We start from the raw sequence: 27,236 nt of genomic DNA on the forward strand, positions 1-27,236 counted from the left end.
GGCGACGCAGCGTTGTTGCCGGAAGTGCCTCCCGCAGGAACTTCCGGCGGGACCTTGTAGTAGAAGCCGGAAGTCCAGGCTGAGACGGGGCAGGGATGGCTCTGTGGCTGCCGCGCTCCCGGGACCTGCGCGCGGGGCAGCAGGAAGACCTCCTCCCCCGGCCAGGCACTCAGGTACAGCCGCTCCTCCGGCAGAGACGCCGGGAGGCTCATCGGAAGGACTTGCTCCCCTTTTCCGAGAGGGGCGCTCGCAGGAACGGGGCAGCGGGGGGTCCGGTTCCTTCCCCTCCCTTGGTCGGTGGCGTCGCTCGAGGCGCCTTGGCGGGCCTGGCCTGGCTGCTGATCTCTCCTTATCCCCCCCCGACTTCGTTACTTTGGCCGTCTCCCTGGGGCCCCCTGGAGTCTGAGGGTTGCCCCCTGTCCTGGATAATACAGGATTATTAGAAGCACGCTGTTGTTAATCGTGTCCGACTCTTCGTGACCCCATGGACCAGAGCATGCCAGGCACTCCTGTCTTCAACTGCCTCCCGCAGTTTGGTCAAACTCATGCTGGTAGCTTCGAGATCACTGTCCAACCATCTCGTCCTCTGTCATCCCCTTCTCCTTGTGCCCTCCACCTTTCCCAACATCAGGGTCTTCTCCAGGGAGTCTTCTCTTCTCATGAGGTGGCCAAAGTATTGGAGCCTCAGCTTCTGGATCTGTCCTTCCAGTGAGCACTCAGGGCTGATTTCCTTAAGAATGGATAGGTTTGATCTTCTTGCAGTCCATGGGACTCTCAAGAGTCTCCTCCAGCACCATAATTCAAAAGCATTAGTTCTTCGGCGATCAGCCTTCTTTATGGTCCAGCTCTCACTTCCATACATCACTACTGGGAAAACCATGGCGTTAATTCTACGGACCTTTGTTGGCAAGGTGATGTCTCTGCTTTTTAATTAGAAGCATAGCTGCCAACTTTTCCCTTTTCTTGCGAGGAATCCTATTCAGAATAAGGAAATTTCTCTTTAAAAAAGGGAAACGTTGACAGCTATGATTAGAAGCTCGCCTCTGCCCTCTCCGGTCCTGGAAGGATCCTTTTAAAAAGTCCCATATGCTCAGAGACTTTGCTCCTGTTCAATGGGGGAGATAGGAAGCCCAGAGCACTTGTTCTTTAGATGTCCCTTTTATGAAGAGGCACGTAGTGAGACCATTGATCCCCTGCTGGTGAGGCTTGCTGACCTCCGGGAAAAGCAAAAATGTGACCTTTGCCTGTTAGGCAAAGATCATAAGACGACCCATTTGATCGCTATATTCTGTGTACAGACCTGTAGGCGCAGACCACCCCCCAACCCAAACTAGTTCGTTAAGAAAATCCCCAAACTCGGTTCCATGGGTGACTCTGGATCATCTCTCGGTGGTAGCTTATCTTAAAGTTTTAAGTGTCTATGCGCTTATCACATTTATAAATTTTAAATTTAGTGTTGTACATTGTTTTAGATGTTTGCTTTCCTTCTAGGATTGTACCCCCAAGTGTGTTTTATAAGCTGGTCTCCGACCGTAATAAAAAAATTATCTACAGGATTATTATTATTATTATTGTGCCGCATTTCATTGTGAAAGTGCCACGTCCTGGAGAGTTTTGTCCTGTGTTTCAGGTCTCCTCTCTCTTTCTGTGCTAAGTTCGGGATCCTCTCCCAATGCATGCGTGTGAAAGGTTGTGTATTTTAAGCTCTGGGCTGCCAAGCACAGGCAGAGTTACAAATACATGGTTGTGTGCATAAGAGAGAGGGGGGGAGAGAGAAATTGCATCCTGTTAGGCTGTAATAGATTGTAATGGGTTGCTTTGAAGTCGCTTCAGCGCCAGATGGGCGAAAAAATGCCCTCCTTTATTTTGCCAGAACAGAGGTGGCAAAATGGGATCTGGTTCTAAATCCAGCCTGCAGACAGTCCAGGAATCAGCGTATTTTTACATGAGTAGAATGTGTCCTTTTATTTAAAATGCATCTCTGGGTTATTTGTGGGGCCTGCCTGGTGTTTTTACATGAGTAGAATGTGTGCTTTTATTTAAAATGCATCTCTGGTTTATTTGTGGAGCATAGGAAGTTCATATTTATTTTCAAAATGTAGTCTGGCCCCCCACAAGGTCTAAGGGACAGTGGACCGGCCCCCTGATGACAAAGTTTGCCAACCCCTGATTTTAACTGTTTACAGTGGTCTTTAAGATAAGTTATAAATTTCCCCCATTCCTTATTAAAATTTCAGTCTTTCTGATTCTTCCGGTCATTTTAGCCATTTCAGCATGGTACATCAACTTCATCTGCCATTCTTCTCTGGTAGGAACTTTATCTTCTTTCCATCGCTGGGCCAATTGGCCACCTGCTGTATTCATTGAGACCTACATCAAATAACCACTAAGGGCTGAAGCCATGCAGCTGCTTCGTACATATGTTTGCTTAGAAATAAACCCCGTGTGTTCTTTGGATGCATTCCTAAGTAAGCATCTCTAGGATTTCACACTTACCTGGGAGGAACCCCATTGAACTCAGTGGACTCTGGTAGATGGTACCGTTTGTTTCATAGGGCAATTGGGAGTACTTAATATGAATTAGTTACCTTTTAGTACAGCCAGTTGTGAAGGATGAAACCTTCCTTTCTTCTGGCAGGGAAATCAAAGGAAACAAGGCTAACAGAGGTAGGGTGGAATGACCTGTTACTCCTACACCACTTCATTCTCATCCTATTCCACTCACCTTTATGCAATCCCTTGTCTCCTAAGCCTATCAGGCAACTTAGTACTGGCATGGAAATGCAACAGGCTGTCAGAGTGGAGAGATTGATCACTCCAAGCCTCTACCCACCAGTCTGCTTTGAAAGAAAGCATTTGTTTACTAGTGTGTTAAGAGGTAGTAGTAATAATAATAATTTATTATTTTTACCCCGCCCATCTGTCTGGGGTTCCCCAGCCACTCTGGACGGCTTCCAACAAAGACCAAAAATACACTAAAATGTCACACATTAAAAACTTCCCTGAACAGGGCTGCCTTCAGATGTCTTCTGACTGTCAGGTAGTTGTTTATCTCTTTGACATCTGGTGGGAGAGTGTTCCACAGGGCGGGCGCTACTACTGAGAAGGCCCTCTGCCTGGTTCCCTGTAGCTTTGCTTCTCGCAATGAGGGAACCGCCAGAAGGCCCTCAGCGCTGGACCTCAGCGTCCGGGCAGAATGATGTGGGTGGAGACGCTCTTTCAGGTATACTGGGCCGATGCCGTTTAGGGCATTAAAGGTCAACACCAACACTTTGAATTGTGCTCGGAAACGTACTGGGAGCCAATGTAGGTCTTTCAAGACTGGTGTTATGTGGTCTTGGCGGCCACCCCCAGTCACCAGTCTAGCTGCCGCATTCTGGATTAGTTGTAGTTTCCAGTAGCCCCACGTAGAGCGCATTGCAGTAGTCCAAGCGGGAGATAACCAGAGCATGCACCACTCTGGTGACACAGTCTGTGGGCAGGTAGGGTCTCAGCCTGCGTACCAGGTGTAGCTAGTAGACAGCTGCCCTGGATACAGAATTGACCTGCACCTCCATGGACAGCTGTGAGTTGAAAATGACTCCCAGGCTGCGCACCTGGTCCTGCAGGGGCACAGTTACCCCATTCAGGATCAGGGAGTCCTCCACATCAGCCCACCCCCTGTCCCCCAAGAACAGTACTTCTGTCTTGTCAGGATTGAACCTCAATCCATTAGCCGCCATCCATCCTCCAACCGCCTCCAGACACTCACACAGAACCTTCACCGCCTTCACTGGTTCTGAATTGAAAGAGAGGTAGAGCTGGGTATCATCTGCATCTGATAGCTATGGAGGGGGTGGGTTCTTCTTCTCTGTAGTCAGCAGAGAAGTATAGTCTGCTATCTTTTTAAAAGCTTAGTAACTTTCGAGGGTTTATTCACAAAGTTGTTAATAGCATCCTTTAACTGCCTTCTTGCTATTTTTAGTGCATTTTTATGTTAAGATTTCAATGCTATTAATGATAGTGACCCCAGACCCAATGAGTGATATTTATTTTGGAATAATGTAAATGTCATCTCACCCCTGGAATGAGGATAGACCTGCGTTTGTGGAGCAGGTTAACCTGATCAGCTTTGCCAGAACTTTTTAATGGGTCAAAGCAAATACAGTGGTACGTCGGGTTAAGTACTTAATTCATTCCAGAGGTCCGTTCTTAACCTGAAACTGTTCTTAATCTGAAGCACCACTTTAGCTAATGGGGCCTCCGGCAGCTGCCGCGCCGCCGGAGCATGATTTCTGTTCTCATCCCGAAGCAAAGTTCTTAACCCAAGGTACTATTTCTGGGTTAGCGGAGTCTGTAACCTGAAGCATCTGTAACCCGAGGTACCACTGTATCGGCCTCATGCTGCCTCTTATTTTTATTTCTGGCATATTTCCTGAACTGACCAGCTCTGAGGGCTCTTGGATTGCCTCACAATTAAAGATAAATGTATCAAAATATAAAACCGTAGAGGCAAAAAAAGACAACATAAAGCCTTGTAATTAAATACATTTGTTGTAGCTTTAAGCCCCTGAGAAGCACAATTGCAATAGAGACCTGCTGTGAGTTGTGATGGTTGTATCCAATTTTGCCCCTGCACAAGTAGAAAAGACTTAAGTGTGTTCAATATTATTATTTTCTCCTCCTCCTTGCTATCTTCTGCATGCCCTCACAATCTGCTTTGTTTTCTTCCTGCCCTATAGCTCTCCAGAGCAGATTTTGAGGGTTGCGTCTGGGAGGAGAAATATCCTTGACTGAACAGAAGTCCACTTGCCCAGTGTTACATTCCACCCTGTGTGTTTATATGTGGGGAATGAGGACACAAGGTTGCATATTTTTCTAGGTCTTTGCTTAGATACAAAGCACTCCTTTTATGTATCTGTTTTGTATACAGTCCCTTGGGCAAGCATGCATTTGAAAAATACTCTTCATTCGTCTACACTCTACAGACTGTGTAAATTCTGTCTGCTTCCCTCCCAAATAATCAAAAGGTTTTTTTTCTTAACTCAGATTTATGACGGGATTGAATTGGCTTGTCAGCAGCAAAAGGAATTTGTAAAGAGTTCTGTGGAGTGCAAATGGAATTTAGCAGAAGCCCAGCAGAAACTTGGCAGTTTAGCGTTGCACAACTCCGAGTCCATGGACCAGGAAAATGCCAAAGCACAGACTGAAGCTGCAGAGTTGAAATGGAGGGAGGAAGAATGGCGGCGGAAGGAGGAGGTGTTAAGGCAAAAGGAAAGACAGGAGCTGTGGAATACAGATTTTGTTAGTAAAGAGGTATTTAATAAGGTATGGAACAATTCAGATTGCCTAAAACCAAGACACAGCCACAAAAGATGCATAGAAGCTGCAGAGCACTTTTAAAGCAGTTAGGTAACACATGTTACTACTGTACTGTATCTCAATGCTGTCCAATGCCCACAGTTCTGCCAGTACAGTCATACCTTGGGTTGCGAACGTGATCCGTGTGGGAGGCACGTTCGCAACCAGCAGCACCGCGTCTGCACCAGCGCGTGACACGATTCTGCACATGCGCGTGATGTCAATTTGTGCTTCTGCACGAGCGCCAAAACCCAGAAGTAACCTGTTCCGGTACTTCCAGGTTCGGCACAGTCTGCAACCCGAAAACACACAACCCGCAGCATTCGTAACCCGAGGTATGACTGTATTAATTTCAGTTGGTTTATCCACATCTAACTCAGTATAGGAGTGAGCTGCTAAAAGTTCTTCTTCTGCTGCATCCCAGAAATCATCTTGAAGAGTGCTGCTGTGGGTATTCAGATTTCAAACAATGTATTTCGTATCAGAGAAGCGGGGTATGTTTCACAAGTCAACTAAGCTTAGACTACTGTGTGTTAACTTGCCTTGTTCCCATTGACTTTTCGTAGGCAGACTTAATACAGACTCCACCCACCTGAGAGTAAGCCCCATTGAATTCAATTGGACTCCTGAGTAGGCATGGTTAGGTTTGCACGGTTGAACTGGCGAATGAATGATTCAAATTCAGACCAAAGAGTTAATGAGAAAGCCACTCTGGAATTTTAAATAGCACATGCGCCAGGTCTTTAAAATTCAAGCTCTTATGAAATAAAAGCTGTAAAGACATTATGCACAACCTGAACTAGGAGTAATTTGCAAAGGGTCTGATTTTCCTCACAACCTGCCCTCCAAAATAGTTTCTTCTTTGAACTGAGTTATTTGGGAAACTGCTGATCAGCTGCTAAAGGCTGCATTCACACAACACGCAAATTAAGTCTTCTTGTGGCTGAGCTAAGCTAAATGTGTTGTCTGAATCAGGACCTGTAACCCAGATTTATTCTTGGCTATAGCTCACGCTTAACCACAAGTCCTTGTTCATATAACACGCTAAGCCAAATCTTGACTTAGCTTGATGTGGTGCTAGCAGCAAAGAGGATTGTGGAGGAGCCGATGGTTGCCTTAACATGCCATGCAAACCATACCTGTTTGTGATCTGGAATGATCTGTCTTCTGCAACAGATACTCTTGACATCTTCCATTGATAAGTGACTCCTGAACAATTGCAGCGTTGTAATAATTTCTTGCTAAGTATTGTGATGGGGTAGATAATTAACCAACGCTGAAATTCTGTTTGCCAGAGTTTTATTAATCAAATGAAAAGGAAAGAAACGGAAGATGATGCAACAAAATCATTCATGCAAAAACATGAGCAGAAGATTAGGCATTTTGGTAAGCTTATATTTGGTTATTTTTCTTAGCCTCTGTTTATCATGAGCTGTAACATCACACCAGCACTGTATATTCACATTTTAGAAAGTGAAGCAATTTGCTTTAAGTCCTTAGGATTCTTGGGCTTGCATTTTATATGGTAGTAGTGCCATCCTTAGGTGACTGAGCTGAACCCTATGGGAATCAGACCACCGTTAAATTCATAGTTTGGGGGGGGGAGCACAGCATGGCTAACTTTTATGGTGATTTTATAGACAACTTTGAGCTCAAGTCACATAAGACCATTTTTTTATTTGAAAAAGAACTATTTTGGTTGCATCTCATTGTTTTTCCAGGCATGTTGAGCAGATGGCTTGACAGTCAGAGATTTCTCTCTGAGCACCCATACCTTGTCTGCGAAGAAACAGCTCAATACCTCCTTTTATGGTGCTTCCATCTAGAAGCTGAACAGGTATAATTTACATGCCATTCTACTTTGAAATGGAGAAAGGTGTACAAATAGATCGGTTTCCGGTTTTATCCTTCCATCTGGTTCTAGACATCAAGACTGTTCTGAAACCTAGAATGCTCTGGTGAGGACCGGTAGCCTATCACTGCATGTTAATGTCATCTTATCTGCTAGATTGAACCATCAAGAAATCAGCAGAGGGTAAAATGAAGGTGTAATATGACCTCGCAATCCCTGCACTAATAAGCATATCTTCTCTTTCATTAATCTGTGGAGGGAAAGATATAGTCTCAGATAAACTACATGTTGAGATTTCACAAACAATAAGTACATTTTTTTTTCAGGAGGTCTTTTGCCCTGAACTCAGCTAGGTTTATTATTGTCGTCCTGCAAGCTGTAAACTGGCTTTCTCAAGCAAGCATCTGCCAAGGAAATTTTCATTTTGAAATTGCACCATGATAGCTGCAGCTCCTCACGGCATTGACCCATCCTTTGCTTTGCTGCTGCTCTTAAAAGGTGATGATTCACCTCCCATTCAGTTGTGTTAGATCGTACTTTTAAAATTAATGCCAGCCATGGGGGCACTTGGAGAGGAGAGCGTTCCTGGTGCTACAAAGCCCCAATAGGCAGCTGCTTGTTTAGCTTTCTCACTCAGCTCAGTGCTATAGACACACCTTTCCTTTAAAATGTCTTTGTTAACTTGCAAATTTGGTTCTTTTTGTCTCATTTGCTTTGTTTGTCACACCCTGAGCTCTTTGGAAGAGTGTGATTTGAATGGCTTCCATATGGTTCTTCGGTAATCTACTCCAGCCGTTTAAGATGCCAGACTTGCTTGGCTTCAGACAATACCAGCCAAACTATTATGGGACAGCAAATCATTTCTGTCTACAAACCTAAGACTTTGCAACTTGATAAAAGTTTGATCTACCTATGGGCCTATTAAGTTTTTGCTTTACCCCACGTCAAGGGTGGGGAAACCAGCTTTCTAGAAGTTCATGGCCATCTCTGACCATCGGCCATGCCGGCTGGGGCTGGTGGGAATTAGACTGAAGAGCCACAAGTTCCCCATCCCTGCCCTGTGTGTTTTTAATAGCAGATCTTCCTGTACACCTGCTGTGAGCTAATGGCTTCAGATACGGTTTATTTTTATCTATACGTAAAAGTATGAATTGCAAAGAGATTAAAATGTGTAGGTACCTTGCATTCCTCCCCACGGACCCTTGGAAATCTCCCTATCTCTGAGAACTGACTCTCAAAAGGCTTGTTGTGCGATGCGTGAGACTCAGCTTTGCAACAATAAGCCATAACTAGGGCTGGGAGATATAGCTATATATTGTCCAAAACTGGTTGGACGTCCATATCATGATTTGGTTTCATAATTTTTGACCTGGGAATATATTGCAAATCATGGTGTGTGTGTGTGAGTGTGTGTGAGTGTGTGTGTGTGTGTGTGTGTGCGTGCTTTGTAAAAATCACAATGTGGGGGAAATTGCAAAGCCAGCCAAGGCTTCTATTGATTCCTGCAGCCCCTGTTGATTTTGCCAGCTCAGTTCTTCCCTGCCTCCGACAAGAGGCAGCAAATCACAAGAGCAGGCGCTGGCAAAAATCACGATGCAGGAAAACCCGTGAAGCCAGCCAATGCCTTTACATGGCTCCATCCTTATTTCAGACAACGTACTGTATCAGTATATTGCGATGTTCAGCTGGTGATATATTAACGCTGTTGAAAACCAGATATTGCCCAGCCCTAGCTATAACATAAGCTTAATTACAGCTAGCCATGTATAGCTATGCACACACACACACAACCATGAAGGGGATATGTTGTTGGTTCCTTACGTATTGATTTCACCTTATTTTCAGAAAGGTGCTCTGATGGAACAAGTAGCTCACCAAGCAGTGGTAATGCAGTTTATTATAGAAATGGCCAAAAGCTGTAACGTGGATCCACGAGGATGTTTCCGTCTATTTTTCCAAAGAGCTAAAGTAAGTTGGGCTTTCTTTGTGTGTGTTTTCTAATTGTGTTTTATAAACTAGAATAATGTTATACAAATAAGTATATCAAGTTTTCTCATGTCATACGTATATCACAAAAATAGCATAATAAATGTGGGAAAATATCTGCAAAATATTAGTGGTCAATGTCTGAGTCCTTGGTTTATGAATTGGTTTAAATAATTAGGGAGAAGGAGAAGGGGAGAAGAGAGTGGCAGGTGGGGTGGGGTCGGGTGGTTATGCTTCTATTATTCTACTTAGCGGGGTTGTATGGGTTCTCTTACTCTTCACTTCTTGTATTTCCTTGGTGGTGAGAGAGGTTTGGTGTGGTTGATTGTCTTTGGGTAAGTTGGGCTTTCTATTTAGGGTGGAGCATGCTGAATAGTTTTGAGGAATCCATTCGATCCCTAGCAGAAGGTTCGTTTTAGATGCTAAAATGCCTATTCTGGTCTGATAATTAAGCTTATTTATAACTTTCCTGGCCACAGAAACTTTGGATGAGATCCAGTCTAGGGGATGAGCAAGCACCTGCTCCTACAAAGGGATTTCCCCTTCCCCTCTTCTTCCGTACATTCTCCCTCAAAATCTGCTTTTAAGGGTTGGGGGCAGATTTGGGAGGCATGCAGGGGGCTGTGGGGGAGAGGGACAAACTGGAAGTCCCTTTGGGCAAGCAGGCAGATGTCACTGTATGTTGCATTTTTTTTTCCAGCACAGGGTGAAAAAAACTATTTAATTGCTTGTTGTTTGTTTGACAGACGGGAGAAGAAGGCTATTTGGAGGCTTTTAAAAATGAACTTGAAGCATTCAAATCGAGAGTGAGGTTTTGTTCACAGTCTCAGAACTTTCAAGCTAATCCTGCTCAGAATCCTTCATTTTATCCTGATTTCAATTGTATAGGAGGGCTTGCATCCTTTCCACAGGTAAGTCTTAACTTTTTTATAGTGAATGGGTAGCTGGCCTAAGATACTTTTGTCATCCTTTCCTTTGAGCGCCTTGCTAGAAAAATGTTTGTTTCCTCTTCCTACCTTAAAATGGTTTGGGGGATTGGAGAGGGGGTAATATACCTAAAATATTAGAATTTTTTTTCTGTGAGCTGAAAATGGCAAAACTAGCACTTATTCAAGCGAAGAGACTTTTGTATCCAGTGTGTATAACTGAACTGTACAGTACTGCTTCCAGCCGTTCGCACTCAAATAGCACCATCCCAGAGGTGTACTGAATTAAGTTTAGTCCCCAAATCACAGGCAAGCAGTGTTGCACATTCATTGCATGGGAACGTAGAATAAGGTTCGTTTTCCACCTGTCTGTTCTGGGAATTGTGGCTGTAGGATGAGCCATGTGAAACCAGACCCGTCAATCCCCGTGCAGCTGTTTAAAACCCGTCTACTCAGTTTTCCTGCTTTGGTCTGTGGTTAATACGGACGCAGGTGGCGCTGCGGTCTAAACCACTGAGCCTCTTGGGCTTGTCAGCGGTTCAAATCCCTGCGATGGAGTGAGCTCCTGTTGCTCTGTCCCAGCTCCTGCCAACCTGGCAATTCAAAAGCACACCAGTGCAAGTAGATAAATGGGTACTGCTGTGGTGGGAAGGTAAACGGCATTTCTGTGCGCTCTGGTTTCCTTCACGGTGTCCCATTGTGCCAGAAGTGGTTTAGTCTTTCTAGCCACATGACCCGGAAAGCTGTCTGTGGACAAATGCCAGCTCCCTCGGCCTGAAAGCGAGATCAGTGCCGCAACCCCATAGTCGCCTATGACTGGACTTAACCATCCGGGGGTCCTTTACCTTAATACAGATGCTTTGGAGTCAAGTTGGGGGTGATGTCTTTCCTAGCTTCAGCAGACTGACATTTCTAGGTTATGAATACTTACTACATAGCTTACTGGTTCATTATATGTATGCACTTTCTGCACTCAGAATGGTACATAGGGTCATCCCGTCCCCCGTTTATCTTCATACCTTCCCCATCAGGTAAATGTAGCTGAGAGATAGTGACTCATCCGGTGAACTTTGTGTCTGAACAGAGATTTCAACTTGGGTCATCCTGATCTAAGACCTATAGCACATATGCCCCTGTTTCTATTTTTTCCAGTCCATGGAGTGATTCAGTTCAGTTTTAACTTTCCAGCCACCACCTGTCTCTCCCCACTCAGCCCCCGATTCATGTTAGCCATCGCCCCATGCATGAACTTTCCGGTAGCCAATATGAAACTATTGAATGAAGTGGCTCTCATCAGATTCTTGAGGAGTTCCTCAGATTACTTGCCTTGAAGATGTATGCAGTAAGTCTCAGCCTTCCCTGGTCGTTGCTATTGCTTCTTACCCTGTCCGTGTTTCTGAATCTGTGCAAGGCCAGCTCTGATTTCTGCATCAAAAGAACTGTTTTGTAGCCTTGCACAAAGCTCCTGGCTTAGCTCTGGGCAGTGGCTAGTAATTGCTCAGAAGACGAAAACAGGGAGACTGCTAGTATACTATGAGACTGGATGGCGACTACTACGGTTGAATGTTGCAAAATAAATTGTTCACAACCCTACAGGTGATTAGGAGGCAGGAAGTTTTCTGCGACTCAAACCGGAGTTTTGTGTCTAGTTCCTGTCTTCAGCTGACTTGTTTCTTGTTCTCTTCTTGGTTACAGAATGCAGATTCACTTCAGGGCTGCAGTTTGAACTCAGTGGTACACAGAGACGAAGACGAACCTAAAATGATGGATACAGTATAGTATTCCTAAGACTGAGCCCAAGTTCTCTTATTAACAAAAAGAAGAATGTGGCAAATTTCCTAGACTTATTTTTATGGGTACTGCACTTTATTTTGAGTGTTTGTTTTTGGGAGAGAGGGTATTCCAGAAACACACTTGTCTTTTTGTTGGAAAATGTGCTGCTATGTTTTTGGGGGTTTTTTAGGAGAGGGGGATTATTGTGTGTTACTGAATGTGAAACTGGATGTTTTTCTGCTACTACTAAACCTTGCCTTTTTAATTTTAGGAATCCAAGTTTGAAAAAGAATCTGCACAGTTGCAATGTTTACAATTGATTGATTCTAGAAGGAATCTGCTTTAATCTTATTAGGAATACCCTTGTCTCCCTTGGGATACTAAAAATCACTGTAAAGCATTCTGTTGCTTGCATGGTTGATGCTCAGATCTGATTTTATCATGAGTAGCAATATATCAGTGGTTGCTATCAACTTTGCAGATCTGAATGGCTCAGATAAAAGCACTGGCCTTTTAACTCTGTTACAGGGATTGTTTTTGGAAAAAATACCTTTTAATATTTTGTTTTGCCACTTTTATGTCTTGATGTGTAAGTGGCCACAATTTCTTATAATGAAATTATAAAACAGTATTTTCTAGAGACACACCCATGAAAAAAACTTCTTTCCTTGACAGAACTGGCTAAAACTATCAGCCATTAGTGAGAGAGGAGAAGACAAATCAATACTAATTGGCTACCTTTGTACCTAAAAAAAAAAAGTATATTATTCTGTGATGATGTCTTTAAAATGAGCATTTAAGGGCATTCAGGTGCCAAACTGATTTGACCTTGTTTTCAGTTAAGTGTTGTGAGTGTGACACTTAAAATCTATTTTGGAAGGGTAGCTGTGTGTTGGGACATGTTGTCAGTTGGCAGTTTTAAAACCAAAACATCTCCAATGATGTTGTCAGTGTAGGCTGAGCTCTGTTCTCTATCCCCTGTGTTTTGTTTATGTGATACCCAAAGTATGTAAGACCACTAGAGGTGGGCGATATTTCAGTTCAGCATCTGAAACCAGTATGAAGTTCAGGTTGCGATACCGGTTCTGGACTTTCAGAGCTGGCAAGACATCGCTCCCATGTGCCTGCACTGTGTTGGTTGTGGCCGGGGAGCCATGATGTATCGCCAGCTCAAATTGTGTGCTCGCCCGCCTGCGCATTTGCCCTCGCCCAAGCAAGCGGGACAGGCTGTGTCTTTCCTCCTGGTTAGTCGTTCCTCCTGCGACAATCTGGGAGGAAAGAGGCACCTGCCCCACTTGCTCAGGCAAAGGCAAAACGAGGAGGCAAGCAGAGCACCTTCTTGGCTCCCTGTCCTGAGGCCGGGGCTGGGCTGTAGAGGGAGGGAGGGAGAGGGCAGGAGTCCCTTTGCCCGAGCAAGTGGGCAGCCTCCTTCCATTCCTCCTGGTCACTCCTCCCTCCCTTCACAGCCCAGCTGCTTTTTCAGCCTTCATCAGTGTTATTTCAGACATCGTGATCTATCAGGACATTGGGGTATATCACGACATCGGAGTATATCACGATGTTGAATACCAGATATCGCCCAGCCCTAAAAACCACCATTTCTCATCCAGTTATCACGCACTGCTTCCACTTAGCCAAACCAGGGATGTAGGTCTGTGTGTTGAAAACATGAACGTGCTGCTAGCTTTTTCTACCAGTGCACAGCCATGTTTACTAAGTGTGTCTTAATCAGCGAAGCACCTCGGGTTGCGTCAGTCCCAGAATCAGGACGGTACTGTAGAATCTGATACGATAAGTTCTTTCGTTTGACTCTGCTCCCTTGCTCTGCCCAATAAGTAGAGGAAAAGCATACAAGGCTATAGCTAAGTTCCTAAGAAACAAGATACATGCAGGGAGCAGCCTTCCATGTGCACAATGGGGATTGTGTCCACTGTCAGGGGGACAAACGGCTTTTTCCGCAAAACAGCGGTTCTCCTGGCATTCCTGTAATTTATTTGGATATTGGCCTACATGTGGAACATAATTCCCTCCTCTAACATTTCCTGCTTAAATATAAATCACTCCCTTCCACTGCGGCTGGACTTTGCAGTTAAAAGGAAACGAAGGTCGCTTGTTTCCTTGGACATGATTATTGTCAAGCCCAATATACAACTGGAGAAGTCTGAGAGGCTAGTTGAGATTGTGAGATGTGATGAGAGAGAATCATGAATACAGCTATTTTACTTTTGGTGTGGGTGGGTGCAAACAATGTTAGACTCCTGGATGCCTCGAACAAAAGGGATGGTGGTCAAGAATACATGAGTTTCTAGGGACTGCATAGTAAAACTGAGTGCTTGCATGTAAAAGCTTCTTCCATGTAAAAGATGGTGTTTTGAATAGTAATTCCCTTGAATAATCTTGTTGTATATATGAAATAAAAAATTATTCAATTGTATATTGGAAAAATTATGAACCCCAGAGACCAGGGAATATTTTGGGCAGAAGCAGAAAACTTTCAGCAAGGGATTAAAGATGCTAGAATTTATTATTCTGCTGCCTGTGGAACCAGTGTAAAAGACAAAAGCAGATGGGCCTTGGTAATATTAGGTTCTACGCTACGCAGTGTTAACCGCCTGCTTGAGCAGTAGAAATCCACTTGTGAAACTAGACTTCTGATTTCTCTCCTCCCTCCTATTTGCCTCCCAATCTGCTCTGGAGAGTTCCCAAACTATTGTGATGGGGAGAATATTTGGCATTGGGTATAAAAGCTAAAGGGACAGACATTAACTGTGATGTAAAGTTATGTAATTTTACCTTCGAATCATAGAATTGTTGAGTTGGAAGGGTCCCCGAGGGTCATCTAGTCCAACCTCATGTGATGCAGGAATCTCAGTTAAATCATACATTACAGATGGCCATGCAACCTCCAAGGAAGGAGAGTCCATCACCTCTTGTGGGAGTCTGTTCCACTGTCAAACAACTCTGTCAGAAAGCTCTTCCTGATGTTTAGTCAGAATCTCCTTTCTTGTAACTTGAATCCATTGGTTCAGGTCTTTGCTTCCAGGGCAGGAGAAAACAAGCTCGCTCTATCTTCCATGTGACAGCCCTTATGAGAGCCATCTTCAAATATCTTATCTCCTCTCAGTCTCTTCATCCCCAGGCTAAACATACTCTCCCAAACGTTCCTCATAAGGCTCGGTTTCCAGACCCTTGATCATCTTGGTTGCCCTCCTTGGCACACCTTCCAGCTTGTCAACATCCTTCTTAAATTGTGTTGCCCAGAACTAGATGCAGTATTCCAGGTGTGGCCTGACCAAGGCAGAATAGAATGGCACTGTTACTTCCCTTGATCTGGACACTCAACTTCTGTTGATGCAGCCTAGAATAGCATTAGCTTTTCTGCTGTTGCTTCACACGGTTGACGCAGATTAAGCCTGTGGTCCACCAAGATCCCTAGATCAGCAGTTCTCAACCTGTGGGTCCCCAGATGTTGTTGGGCTACAACTCCCATCAACCCTGAGCTCTGGCCTTGCTAGCTAGGGGTGATGGGAGTTGTAGTTCAACAACATCTGGGGACCCACAGGTTGAGAAAGGCTGCCCTAGATCCTTTTCGCATGTACTATTGGCAAACCAGCTGTTCCTTAACTGATATGTGTGCAGCTGGTTTTTTCCTGCCTAAGTATAGAACCTTTATCGTGAGCCAAGCACATCTGCTTTGCAATCTTTGCTTACTTTCAGGGGGTTATGGTTGCATTTCTCCTTTGGAAGCTTCATGGATGCCATTTTTCCTCAGCAATGCAGTACTTTAAATCCTAGGTACAGTGCATTCTGGAATCAAGTCCTGATGAAGACTGCTACCAACTGTACAAGGACAGGTCTGGCTTTACGTTAGCTGCCAAAATGAAATTGCATAGAAGATAAACAAACAAAATACATAAGATTACAAACCAGGTGGAAACAATATGTGACCAAATGCAAGACGTCTGTAGAATTCTTGATGAAAGTGAGATTTGTTCAGAAATGGAGAACAATGTGGATTTTGCAAAACTCACTTGTTTAGTAAAAGGCACAGGGGGGAATAACAGATCCCTGTGGAATCTTTCTTAAGTTGTCTTTAGCTAAGCAGGGATTGGAGCGATCCATTACTAGTGCATAATTTTTAATGTTCCCATGGCACAAATATGTTGAGTTCTTGGACAGGATACTGATTATACTGCTAGCATGATCACTGCGGCTTTCTGTGCTCTGCCTTGGTCTCTTGGTGAATTCATTGAACAATAATTGTCACACGGTCCTTTCAACAAAGAATGCCCAGCAGAAGTGAGAGAATCTGCATTGCATACAGAGTCTGGGTAGCATGAAACTCGCCACCCATGTCTCTTCCTTTACTCTTCCGGTACGAATTTTTCTGTAAATCGCGCTTGACTTGAAAACGATCAGAAGTTTGCCAGTGTTTCAAGCACGTGCGTCAGTCAGCAAGGCTTCCACATTTCACTTTCCTGGGATTTCTAGTGGTATTGTAGTTCCAAGTGTCAAATGGGGTGGGAAATATGGGAGAAATACATTCGTTTGTATTAACATCGCCAATTCCAAACTTAGGTGTTCATTGAAACCAAGACAGCTTCCATAGAAGTGTGCTTAGCATTCCTGTCTTAGGGCTGTTTCACGCACAAGCCAACTTGGATTTGTCGTCGAGCGCACTCAGAAAGCTCCAGATATCATTACTTCTTGACAAATGTAGGGGCGTGGTACGTGGGCAGACTAATATGTTTCTGTTGCAATCGGCTGAAAACAGGAGCATAGCTTCAAACACAATGTGTGAAACAGCCCTCAAGCAACAGTATTCTGGCCTTCTCTCAACACTCAAAAATCAGTAGAAAAGGTTGGGCCAAGTTAAAAGAAACGGGGCAGCAAAAATAGGTGGTGGTCTTTGATCTGACCCCGCCACCACTATTCTATGTAAGCGGGATTCGAATGCATATTTGGCCACATTTCTAGTTTTCTCACAATACTGTTGAGACAGGGGTTGTAAATACTTAGATGCTAGAGGGGCAAAAGCATCACATGGGTGAAACCGGACATATTGTACCCAACCTTCTTCATTTGAAAAACAGAAATAAGACACTCGTCGTTAAAGTAAGCTGCAGTTCTGCTTTCATTCGTCCAAAGCAAGTTTTATTAAGTGGTACAGCAAAAGCTCTTTAACATTTTTCCAGTCTGTGGAAATTTGACGAGCCCTTCTCTAGGCAATACAGTTTGGCTTTGTAACGTCTTTAAAGAAGCAGCTAACTCGAAAGCCTTAATAGGAGAATAATGCGACAAAATATTGCTTCACAGTAGGACTGTCTTGTCCAAGTTTTGAAAATAAAATACAACTTGCTGTTAATAAAGTGTACTTTTGTTGTGATGCATGTTTCATTTGATAGCAAACTTTTAAGCTCTATCAAGTTCTGTGTGCCTGTGATGGATGGGGCAAAGGAAGGTGGAACGACGCATGTAACTTCCCTTTGTGCAGTGCATGGGCTGCATCCCCCCCCCCAATAAACCAGTACAATCCTCTATCCAGGCAAATGAGAACATAGTTCAAGGATGCAGTCAAGCCAGGCAAAAGAGGGTGTGGAGCCAGCCAAGGAGGAGTTGAGAGGTCTGGAGGGAAAAGGCATAGCATGGGGGGACAAGGGGAGCTGTGGCCCCAGGTGCACAATTCTGAGGGGGGCGTGAACCGGGTGCACCCACGCAGAGATCCTCATATCCCCCTGCCCCGCCTTCTGCCGGTGGTCTCGAAGCCCTGGTGCCCAGCCTTGCCTCACCGCCATGTCCCTGGCTCCCTCGCTGAATGGCTGCCCGGCCAGTGCTTGCTCGGATGCTGAGCGGGCACGAACAGAAGGAAGTGGGCAAGGTGCAGCCCCAGCGTGGCCCAATCTGTCTCTTCTCTCCACAGGCATCAGGGGGATTTGCCCGCCAAGGGCTGTGTCAGCTGGCTGGGCTCCCCCTGTGTGGTGGGCAAGTGGTGCTGCACAATCCCGCTTGGCTTTGGTGGCAAGGGCTGGGCTGGCACGGCAGGCTCCAGTCACCCTCTGTGTCCTGCCCCTACCAAGTGCATGCCCTGGCACCAGCAAATGCTGCTATGCCACTGCTGGTGGGTGCATTTGGTCTCTGTGCCTGAAGTCCCTTGCCCCTTTTCTGGCTGGCTGGAAGCAATTTACCTGACCTAGGAAAAGCAAACCAGCAAGGGTCCATCAGTTTTGGTTTGGGGGGGGGGCTGCTGACTCTCTGCAGCTGCTTCCTTGTCTAGGGCTGGCCCTGGGGGCCTGCCCTCCACAGCTGACAGCATTCCCCTGGTATGTGGGGTGTGCATTCAGTTCAACAAAGGGCCATTCTGAAAGCCAGCAGATTCTGGCTCCCTGCTATTTGGAAAGTTAGGGCTCCTTTGCCCTTCCTTACTCATCCCTCTGCGAACATATTTTTGGGGGGTGGAAAGTTCAAAGTACAGGACAATGAAACAGCGAGTCTAATGGTGTGATGCAAGTAGGAGGATTGCAGCAATGCGGGCTGGTGAAGCAAGTTGTGTGTGTGCATGCAACACACACGAGACAACAGCAACACAAGCAAACTATCCTGATGTTGCAGCAGGATTCGCTGTGCAAACAAAACGGAAGACACTCTCATCTGGCCTAATTCTCAAGTTAAAGGAGTGTACAAATGCTGAACTCAGGCACTACAAGACAATGTATCAGAGATATAATAGTAATATAATAATGATGATTTTACTATTTATACTCTGCCCACCTGATGGTCACATTACAAGGTGATGCAGCAATACTGCTAAGTCCTTACTATAGAAGGTTTTTATAATGATAAAAGTATTTAGAATCAGAGAAGCAAAGTCCAGTCCTGACTTCTGAGTAAGAAGTTGTAAGAATTACTTTTCCCCTGGAGCACTGAACACTTTGAACTGATAAGGCCAGTTGCAACCACACCTGGCTGCAGGTAGACTGACCATAATGAGCCACCCTCCGGCAACGTCTTTAGACAGCAACACCTCGTACAGTGGTAACTCAGGTTACAAACTCCTCGGGTTACAAACATTTCGGGTTACAGACTCTGTTAACCCGGAAGTAGTACCTTGGGTTAAGAACTTTACCTCAGGATGAGAACAGAAATTGTGCGCTGGCGGCAGCGGGAGGCCCCATTAGCTAAAGTGGTACTTCAGGATAAGAACGGACCTCTGGAACAAATTAAGTTCGTAACCAGAGGTACCACTGTACATGGAAACTGCAGCGACTTCAAAACAGGGACGCAAGAATATTAACTGGAGCTGAGCATTATTTGACCGTGCTAGCTCTTCTGTGGCTGCACTGGCTCTCGATTCATTTCAGGGCTCAATTTAAACAATTGGGTTATTAAAACTAATCTTTGGCGTAGGGTGGTTTCAGTACAAGGTGTCAACTGTTTGTGCTGTATCCGTTAGGAGGAAAGGGTTTTTTTGCCGTTTTTATTGCTTACTGACTTTAATTAGGGCCTATGGTATTTTTACTACCTTCTTCGTAAGCAACCCAGGGAATAGTTACTGCTGTGTGGCCATACAAAACTTAAAACAAATAAGAATATAGGTGGCTTGTACTGAAATTCCCAAAGGACATCAAGAGGATTACTCTTTCCCAAAAGCCACATGCCCCATCACTATGTTAAGAGTCCAAAACAGACAGCCTTAATGTTTTTACTGAAATCACATGCATGTTCACATTGGGTAAAACGGCATCCTCCATGTTTCATTTCAGATCAGGACCCTCCTTTTGACAAACCGTGAGATTCTTCAGCTGTATTTTGTTAAAAAAATCAATTTAATATTAAATTACTTTTATAAAATGCAGGTCCATCTAAATACAAAATTAGCGCTTTTAAAATCAACATACCAGAGGACAAAAAAAATTAAAATACTAGAGTTACAAATGTGGACATTTCTTGAGATTTCAAGTCGGCTATTTGTCATTGTGGGCACATTCAATTTGTAACAACAACAACAACCAGGTCTCCATGATTCTACTGTTGATTAGAGAATATATTTCTGGAAGCGTAGCCAAAGGCCACCAGCTTCTATCCCGTCAGTACAGTAATGGATCTTCCTTCATCTGTTGGTGGATGCTTCCTTCTGGCTCATATCAGGCAGCTTGGTTTGAAGGAAACGATGAATGTGGGGCCATATCTTGTTAGTCTCTGTTCCCGAGAAAGATTCCAACACGCCTTTCCGGCTACAGAAGAGCCAAGAGATACGTTAGTCATGTTTGTCCGGTGTTATAAGTATCCTAAGGTTTCAAATATAGTATAAATATTCATAAATGCACACATATCTAAATATATAAACCATGTATAGTACAGGAGAGCAATCCTGAAGCCATTTTGACTCTCCCAATGACGTCAAATATTCCTCTGCAGTAAGGGAAGCAAATGGGGAAAGCCTTCCCACTGTCTTTTTCGCTTACAAATCCTGTCTTAAGGGTCTTTGTGTATGAATAGGATGTGCCTGTGACCTGGATTCAGGAACTAAAGTATTAACCATCACAAAAGAATGGCCAGGCTGCCCAGGTAATGCAATCTGCGACCATTATCAGGTCTCCTGACAGACAGGATTTCTGCTGCAAGCCTCCTATGACGTAAGTATGAATGATCGTTTTGGGTTGGCCTTTGGCTAAGGGGGTTGGGCAATGTCAAAAGTCTTTAAAGGTTCCTGCACACTTTTGTTCAGGGTCTCTCCCTCCTTGGACGGAGGGAATTCTGTTGCAACAGAAAAATAAATATCTGCCTTGCTTGCCAGTGGATCCAGCCTCCATCCATTTTTCTCTGGCCGATCATGGACTTAGGGGACTCAGAGTCCCATGGGGAGCTGGGCTGCAAAAGCCAAACCCCAATTTTTACATCACCAGCGACACTTCTTTTAAGTCTCAGAGGTCTTGAAGGACCTCTTCAAGGACTCTCTTGCAGAAGGACTCCCTCCCCTATCCAATCTAGGATCTGAAGAGGAAGAAACAAACTAAGGAGATCAGGATGCTATGACTTATAGAAATCAGGGTGTGTTTCTTTAGAAATCCTGCTCAGGAGGCCACTGACTCAGCGGCTAGGAGCATCATTACCTGAAACTGGAGGGGCCTATCAGGAGTGAACATGGACCACAGGTACCAAACCGTGTGGGAAACAGAGAAAGGGAGAGAAGATGCTTAATGAAATACAGTCATACCTCCGGTTGCAAACGTGATCTGTGCAGGAGCCACGTTCGCAACCCGCAGCGTTGGCAGCCTAAAGTGTTGCGTCGGCGCACGCACGTGACGCGATTCGGCACTTCTGCATGCGTGTGATGTCATTTTGTGCTTCTGCGCATGTGCGAGCACCGAAACCCAGAAATAACCCATTCTGGTACTTCCAGGTTCCACGCGGTCCACAACCCGAAATCGGCCAACCCACAGCGTTCGTAACCTGAGGTATGACTGTAAGGAGCTTACCGATAATATTCCAGGACAGGTTTGGTTTCAGTTTCGTAAGATTTCAGCCTCTTCATAACTGTTTCCGGTTTGTCATCATCCCGTTGGACAAGAGGCTCTCCAGTAATATCGTCACGACCCTGGTTATGGGAAAGGAGAAGTCTCAGGCACAATGCCGTTTCACTCTAGACCCACCTGCACACAATTACGCCATGTTACGCAGTAATGGCTTCCCCCAAAGTTAATAATAATAATGTATTATTTATACCCCGCCCATCTGGCTGCGTTTCCCCAGCCACTCTAGGCAGCTTCCAACAAAATATTAAAATTACATTGAAACATCAGTCATTAAAAACTTCCCTAAACAGGGATGTCTTCTAAAAGTCAGGTGGTTGTTTATTTCTTTGACATCTGATGGGAGGGCATTCCACAGGGCGGGTGCCACTACCGAGAAGGCCCTCGGCCTGGTTCCCTGTAACCTCACTTCTCGCAGGGAGGGAACTGCCAGAAGGCCCTCGGCGCTGGACCTCAGTGTCCGGGCTGAACAATGCGAGTGGAGACGCTCCTTCAGGTATACTGGGCCGAGGCCATTTAGGGAAAGAATGCTGGGAACTATAGTTTGCCTAAGGGAGCTGAAAACTCTTAGGAGACCTCTGTTCCCCTCACAGGGCTACAATTTCAATTTCATCTCTCTGGGAACAGGGGATCTCTAAAAACTCTCAGCGCCCATAACAAACTCCAGTTCCCAGGGTTCTTTGGAGAAGGCATGACTATTAAAGTGGCATGTTGTGGATGTGGTCTCTGACTTTATCTGCTGTGAAAGGGATTGATTCTGCTCACCTGGTGAACTTTGTTTCGATGGCTCTAAAGAAATTATAACAGGAACATATTAAACTCTATTTCCAAACCAAGTAGTCTAAACTTCAAAAGCTGCTCTCATAAAACTGGTGCTGTTGCTCAAGTAAAGCCAAATTTTATTGTATTTAGCTATAGGCCATTACAATAAAACTCTGGCCCCACCTACATAGAGCAAGGAGATTGCTGAATGCAAGAAACAGTACCAGATTAAAACATGGAATTACTTGAACAATAAAACTTTTGTCTGATTTTTCCCCCCTGTCTCTGTAGCTTAAGGGTCACCCTGTGTGTGATGTTTGTATACACATCTTGCCCCTTCTTGTGTGTGGCAAAGTAAAGGGTTAAAGGAGGGACTGGGTTTTAATCCAGTAAGGTAAAGGTAAAGGGACCCCTGACCATTAGGTCCAGTCATGGCCGACTCTGGGGTTGTGGCGCTCACCTTGCTTTATTGGCCGAGAGAGCCGGCGTGCAGCTTCCGGGTCATGTGGCCAGCATGAGTAAGCCGCTTCTGGCGAACCAGAGCAGCACACGGAAACGCCGTTTACCTTCCCACCGGAGCAGTACCTATTTATCTACTTTCACTTTGACGTGCTTTCAAACTGCTAGGTTGGCAAGAGCAGGGACCGAGCAATAGGAGCTCACCCCGTCACAGGGATTCGAACCGCTGACCTTCTGATCAGCAAGTCCTAGGCGCTGTGGTTTAACCCACAGCGCCACCCTAATCATTGCACAAATACCTCTGGAATGACCTGTTTTGTTTTGTTTTGCTTTTTTAGAAAATGTAAAAGCCACCAATCACCTATTAAAAATACTTACAGTATCAGTCCATTCATACCTGCACGTTGGTCAAATGTTTGCCACTGTCAGCCTTGATGGGTATTTTTTGAGATGGGAGGGGCAGGATAGACAGTCTGAATTTTGTTCTCCACCTTCCACCATCAGGTGTCAGGTGCTCCCAGAGCATCAATCTCTTTTCCTCGATCAGGACATGTTATTTTACCATTAAGCAATATCCCAATATGCACTGAGCTTCGGGGAATAAACATACATATAGTCGGTTTGTATTAACCAGTAGAACCCATGCAGGGCTGTACCAGTTCATGTGTTTTATAGCAGACTGACAAAGGCACTTATTTACTTGCAGCATCAACAATATTTAGTAATCAGCTAAATTATTACTCTGTTTTCCCAAATAGTACAGTTCACAAATATGCTGAGCGATTCTCCCACCTGCAGTTAATAACCCCCAGCAGGAGCACTGTCAATTTCAAGCATTCCCAGCTAGTAAGAATTATTTAAGCTCCACTGCTGCTCATGGCACAATCATGACCATAAGAACCAGTGGACATTATTGCGTTTGCAGTGGGTTTGCAAGAAGATACAGGGTGACCCAAGCACTTAGTCCATTGCTTGAATGGCACACAGTGCTAGACTAGAAGCAAACATCACTCACAGGGACTTTGGGAGGGTTGAATTCAAGGTTGTAGACCCTGCCGCTGGCAGGATGGATCCAGCGGGCAGTCAGGCGTTGCTGGATCGTCTCAAAAGGCACATCCAGGTCAATCACCGTATCTATTGGACACACTTTATCCAGAGCTTCGGCCTGTGGAACAGTCCTAGGGAAGCCTGTGACAAAGAAAAGAAACATCCCTGTAGAAATCTCAGGTGCCTTTGTGAAATAGCTATGCAATCACTCCCGCCCAAGTCTGAGAATTGTGGGGGTGTTCGGGGAGGCAGGAGAGGATATATTGTTTATTAATATCCTTCCTAAATTGCGCTAGCTAGTTCCTTTACTTAGCAGAGTTTTACATCCCCTTTTAAATGCACAGCAGATAGCTGGTTGCAGGCTTGTATAAGCCTCTCACTATTAGGTTCCTGGTAAGTTTCCTTATATCCCTCTTAAAAGAATAAGCACGCCACATTCTTGCGTAAAGTATATAAAAGAAGTTTACTCACATCATCAGTTCACAGTTGGATCCCTGAAGGCAGACTTAGTTACAAAGTATATACATGTGAGTCTATCCCATATGGGGATAATCCCAGTGTCCTCTGTTGGCTGAGAGACAACAGAGCATTTCTAGAAAAAAGCTGCTCCAACGACGGATGAAGTCAAAGAGAGGGAGTGTGCTGCGTGACTTGCCCTTTTGTTACCTGGACAGGTAAGGTCACACCCACCTCTAGTCACATGCAAAAGGAAGTATGTCCCAGCCAGGAAGAAATAGGAAGTTTTTGACTGGCTGGACCAAACATTCTCCTGCATGTCCACTCTAGGAAAACAAGGAATGTTGTTACCTGGACAGGTAAGGTCACACCCACCTCTAGTCACATGCAAAAGGAAGTATGTCCCAGCCAGGAAGAAACAGGAAGTTTTTGACTGGCTGGACCAAACATTCTCCTGCATGTCCACTCTAGGAAAACAAGGAATGTTGTACTTGACTGCTACTTATGTATCACATCCCACAAGAATCAGGAACATAGGAAGCTGCTGTCTACCAGCATCGGTTTGGGACGATATATCGATATATCACCCAGCCCTACCAGGAGATCCAGAGACCTTCTGACTGCAAACCAGAGGTTTTACCACTGAGCCACAGCCCTTATGTCTGCCCTAAACGCTCCAGAATTCCTCTCCACTTCATAGTTTCCATCCACACAAGGATGGGTGGGAGAGCACTTTCCACAGCCCTGCCAGAGATGTTACTGTCCAATTCTCACCATCCAACAACACACTGTTTCGCTCCAGGTTTTTCAGTTCACTGAGCATCAGCCGCGTGATAATGTCATCAGGAATCAGTCGGCCTTGATCAATATAGGACTTCGCAAGGATACCAACGTCTGTGGAAGTAAACAAAACAAAAACAACAAAAAAGTCATCAGAACACTACGTGGGACAACACAACTTGCCCGAAGCTATTTCTGAATTTTCTGCTTTTCATTTGAAGCACTTGTAGAGAAATATCAGGGGCGAGAAGTCGCTTCTAGAGAGTCAGGCCTCTGTAAGAGAGCCATGCATGGAGGAGGAGAGCAAGGAAGTACAAGCTCAACAAACCTCTTCCAAACATTATACACACTGTTTTCAAAATAATTAGTCCTAATTAATTCTTCATCTTTCCAGTCTTCCATGCCAGGCCTTGTAGCATGGCTGATATTTTTAAAACCAAATTAAAGGAAAAGTTGACATGGGAGAAATTTTGAGGAATATCTGCTCAGGTTTCTCAACAAAATATCCCATCTCCCAAACTCTTCAAGCCCACCATTGAGCTTGACAGTCTCAACACTTTCAACCTAGTTTCTGCAACCAGTGTTCTCCCTATATTTGATCAACAAGGGCACTCCCTCTAACTGGTTGCTCCCTCAGCAGGGTCCACTAGCTCTTCTTTTCCGTAGCCATTGTGTGTGTGTGTTTTCTTACCTTTATTCTAAAAACATTAACTTAACAAGTCCCACTGAGTTCAATGAGACAGACTTCCCAGCACGCAGGCTTAAGACTGCAGCCTTAGGAACGCACCTGTATTCAATATTTTACTCCCTGCATCACCCGGCCAATGATCCATTTAAAAAAATCAAAAACCTCTTGTCCCCCTTTTTCAGGAGCTGATTGTCTCTATCGCCTGCAATATCTTTTCCTCAGTGTAAGAGCAGTGTTAGAAACTCAGATATATAAGCTAGGTGCCAAAAGCCCCCTTATGCCAAGGTTACAGTCACCAAAACAGAATGCCTAGTTGCCGTTTTGGGGGCAGACGGTTTAAAAGTCGTATTTTTCAATACGGCTTTTGGGTTCCTGAAATTCATTCTGATTGTGCAGATAAAATACAACGGATAGAATTCTACAGGATGTGTTAAGGTAAAGGTAAAGGGACCCCTGACCATTAGGTCCAGTCGTGGCCGCCTCTGGGGTTGCGGTGCTCATCTCGCTTTATTTGCCGATGGAGCCGGCGTACAGCTTCATGGTCATGTGGCCAGCATGACTAAGCCGCTTCTGGAGAACCAGAGCAGCGCACAGAAACGCCATTTACCTTCCCACCAGAGCAGTACCTATTTATCTGCTTGCACCCAAGTATGTAAAAACAGCCAAGATCCAAGGATCCCCAGGCATGCACCTTCAGATGGTGGAGTCGTCAGGGCGCCCAGGCATTTTCACTTGTTGCAAGTGGCCCCATGGCAGAAAATTTTGAACGCTGTGTAAGAGTATAAACATCCCTTTCGCCTTCCTGTTCTCTCATTTCCCATAACTAAAACCTTTCCATTTTGACTGCAGTTACAGTGCAATTCTACATGTGTCAGAAGAAAAATCTCATTGTTCTCAGTGGGACCAGGACTTTGTACTCCCTACACCTTTAAAACACATTCAAAGCACATTCTTTCCCTCAAAGAACTCTGGGCAGTGTAGTTTGTTAAGGGCTGCTGGGAATTATAACTCTGCGAGGGCTAAACTACAGTGTCCAAAATTCCTTGAGAGAAAATAGTGCCATAGTTCGAGCACAGCTGTATTCCCAGGTGCATGCACATGGGATTGGGCCTGAATGTTATCTTGCTTTACACCATTCCAGACCAGCCACCATTAATCTCTACCCTTACATCTATGGTACCAACCAAGCAGCTCTCCCCCCCCCCCCCCGGTTCTTTGGCACAAGGCCTCAAGAACTACATTTTAAAAGTCCACTTCTTCGGCAAACTGTGTGTCATATCTGCCTTGCCTTCCCCCTCCATCCATGGTGTGGGTTTAACTTTATCCCACGTCAGTTGTAAACTCCTAGGGGAATTGCCTATAAAGTCACTGGGTGCACCGGGAAGGGATATTTGCATAGACAGGCATGTTGGCCTTCTGAGAGTCAATACAAATGAATGTTTAACTTGCATGAACTTGCAAAGGGTAGCAACGTTTATTTGAACAGGGCTAGGTGCCTGCTATTCAGCACCACATGAGATTTTAACTAGCCAGAGCAGGGGGAAAGGGTGAGAGTTCACATGCAGCATTACGCTGTGATAGGAATTTTGAGGTCTTAGATATATGGTAATGTTCATAACCGCACATACATAGATCAG

General features: G+C 44.9%; 2 protein-coding genes across 2 annotated transcripts in view; one reads left to right on the plus strand and one right to left on the minus strand.

The window, feature by feature from the left end:
* CDC37L1 (cell division cycle 37 like 1, HSP90 cochaperone) lies at positions 1 to 17,391 on the plus strand. The gene is made up of 7 exons (XM_083593931.1): positions 1 to 173; positions 5,029 to 5,307; positions 6,636 to 6,726; positions 7,062 to 7,177; positions 9,038 to 9,160; positions 9,925 to 10,089; positions 11,800 to 17,391. Exons 1-7 carry the CDS (start codon positions 96 to 98, stop codon positions 11,881 to 11,883), a joined length of 936 nt encoding a protein of 311 aa, XP_083450057.1. The 5' UTR covers positions 1 to 95; the 3' UTR covers positions 11,884 to 17,391.
* AK3 (adenylate kinase 3) overlaps positions 17,010 to 27,236 on the minus strand; it is a 17,355-nt gene continuing 7,128 nt past the window's right edge. Inside the window, exons 3-7 of the mRNA XM_083593924.1 lie at positions 24,906 to 25,025; positions 23,644 to 23,816; positions 21,354 to 21,472; positions 17,915 to 20,108; positions 17,010 to 17,882 (exon numbers count right to left, since the gene is read on the minus strand). Of these exons, the coding sequence (XP_083450050.1) occupies positions 19,985 to 20,108; positions 21,354 to 21,472; positions 23,644 to 23,816; positions 24,906 to 25,025 (536 nt within the window). The 3' untranslated portion in view covers positions 17,010 to 17,882; positions 17,915 to 19,984. The remainder of the gene's footprint in view (positions 17,883 to 17,914; positions 20,109 to 21,353; positions 21,473 to 23,643; positions 23,817 to 24,905; positions 25,026 to 27,236) is intronic.

This window comes from Podarcis filfolensis (genome assembly GCF_964270895.1).
Source record: "Podarcis filfolensis genome assembly, chromosome: 17".
In the NCBI taxonomy this organism is placed as follows: Eukaryota; Metazoa; Chordata; class Lepidosauria; order Squamata; family Lacertidae; genus Podarcis; species Podarcis filfolensis.

What these genes read in the sequence shown, in the direction of transcription:
- CDC37L1 (XM_083593931.1), top strand. Translation starts at nt 96, where the DNA reads ATGGCTCTGTGGCTGCCGCGCTCCCGGGACCTGCGCGCGGGGCAGCAG. An exon ending in TCCATCTAGAAGCTGAACAG is followed by an intron (nt 7,178 to 9,037) that starts GTATAATTTACA and finishes CCTTATTTTCAG; the next exon opens with AAAGGTGCTCTGATGGAACA. An exon ending in GGCTTGCATCCTTTCCACAG is followed by an intron (nt 10,090 to 11,799) that starts GTAAGTCTTAAC and finishes TCTTGGTTACAG; the next exon opens with AATGCAGATTCACTTCAGGG.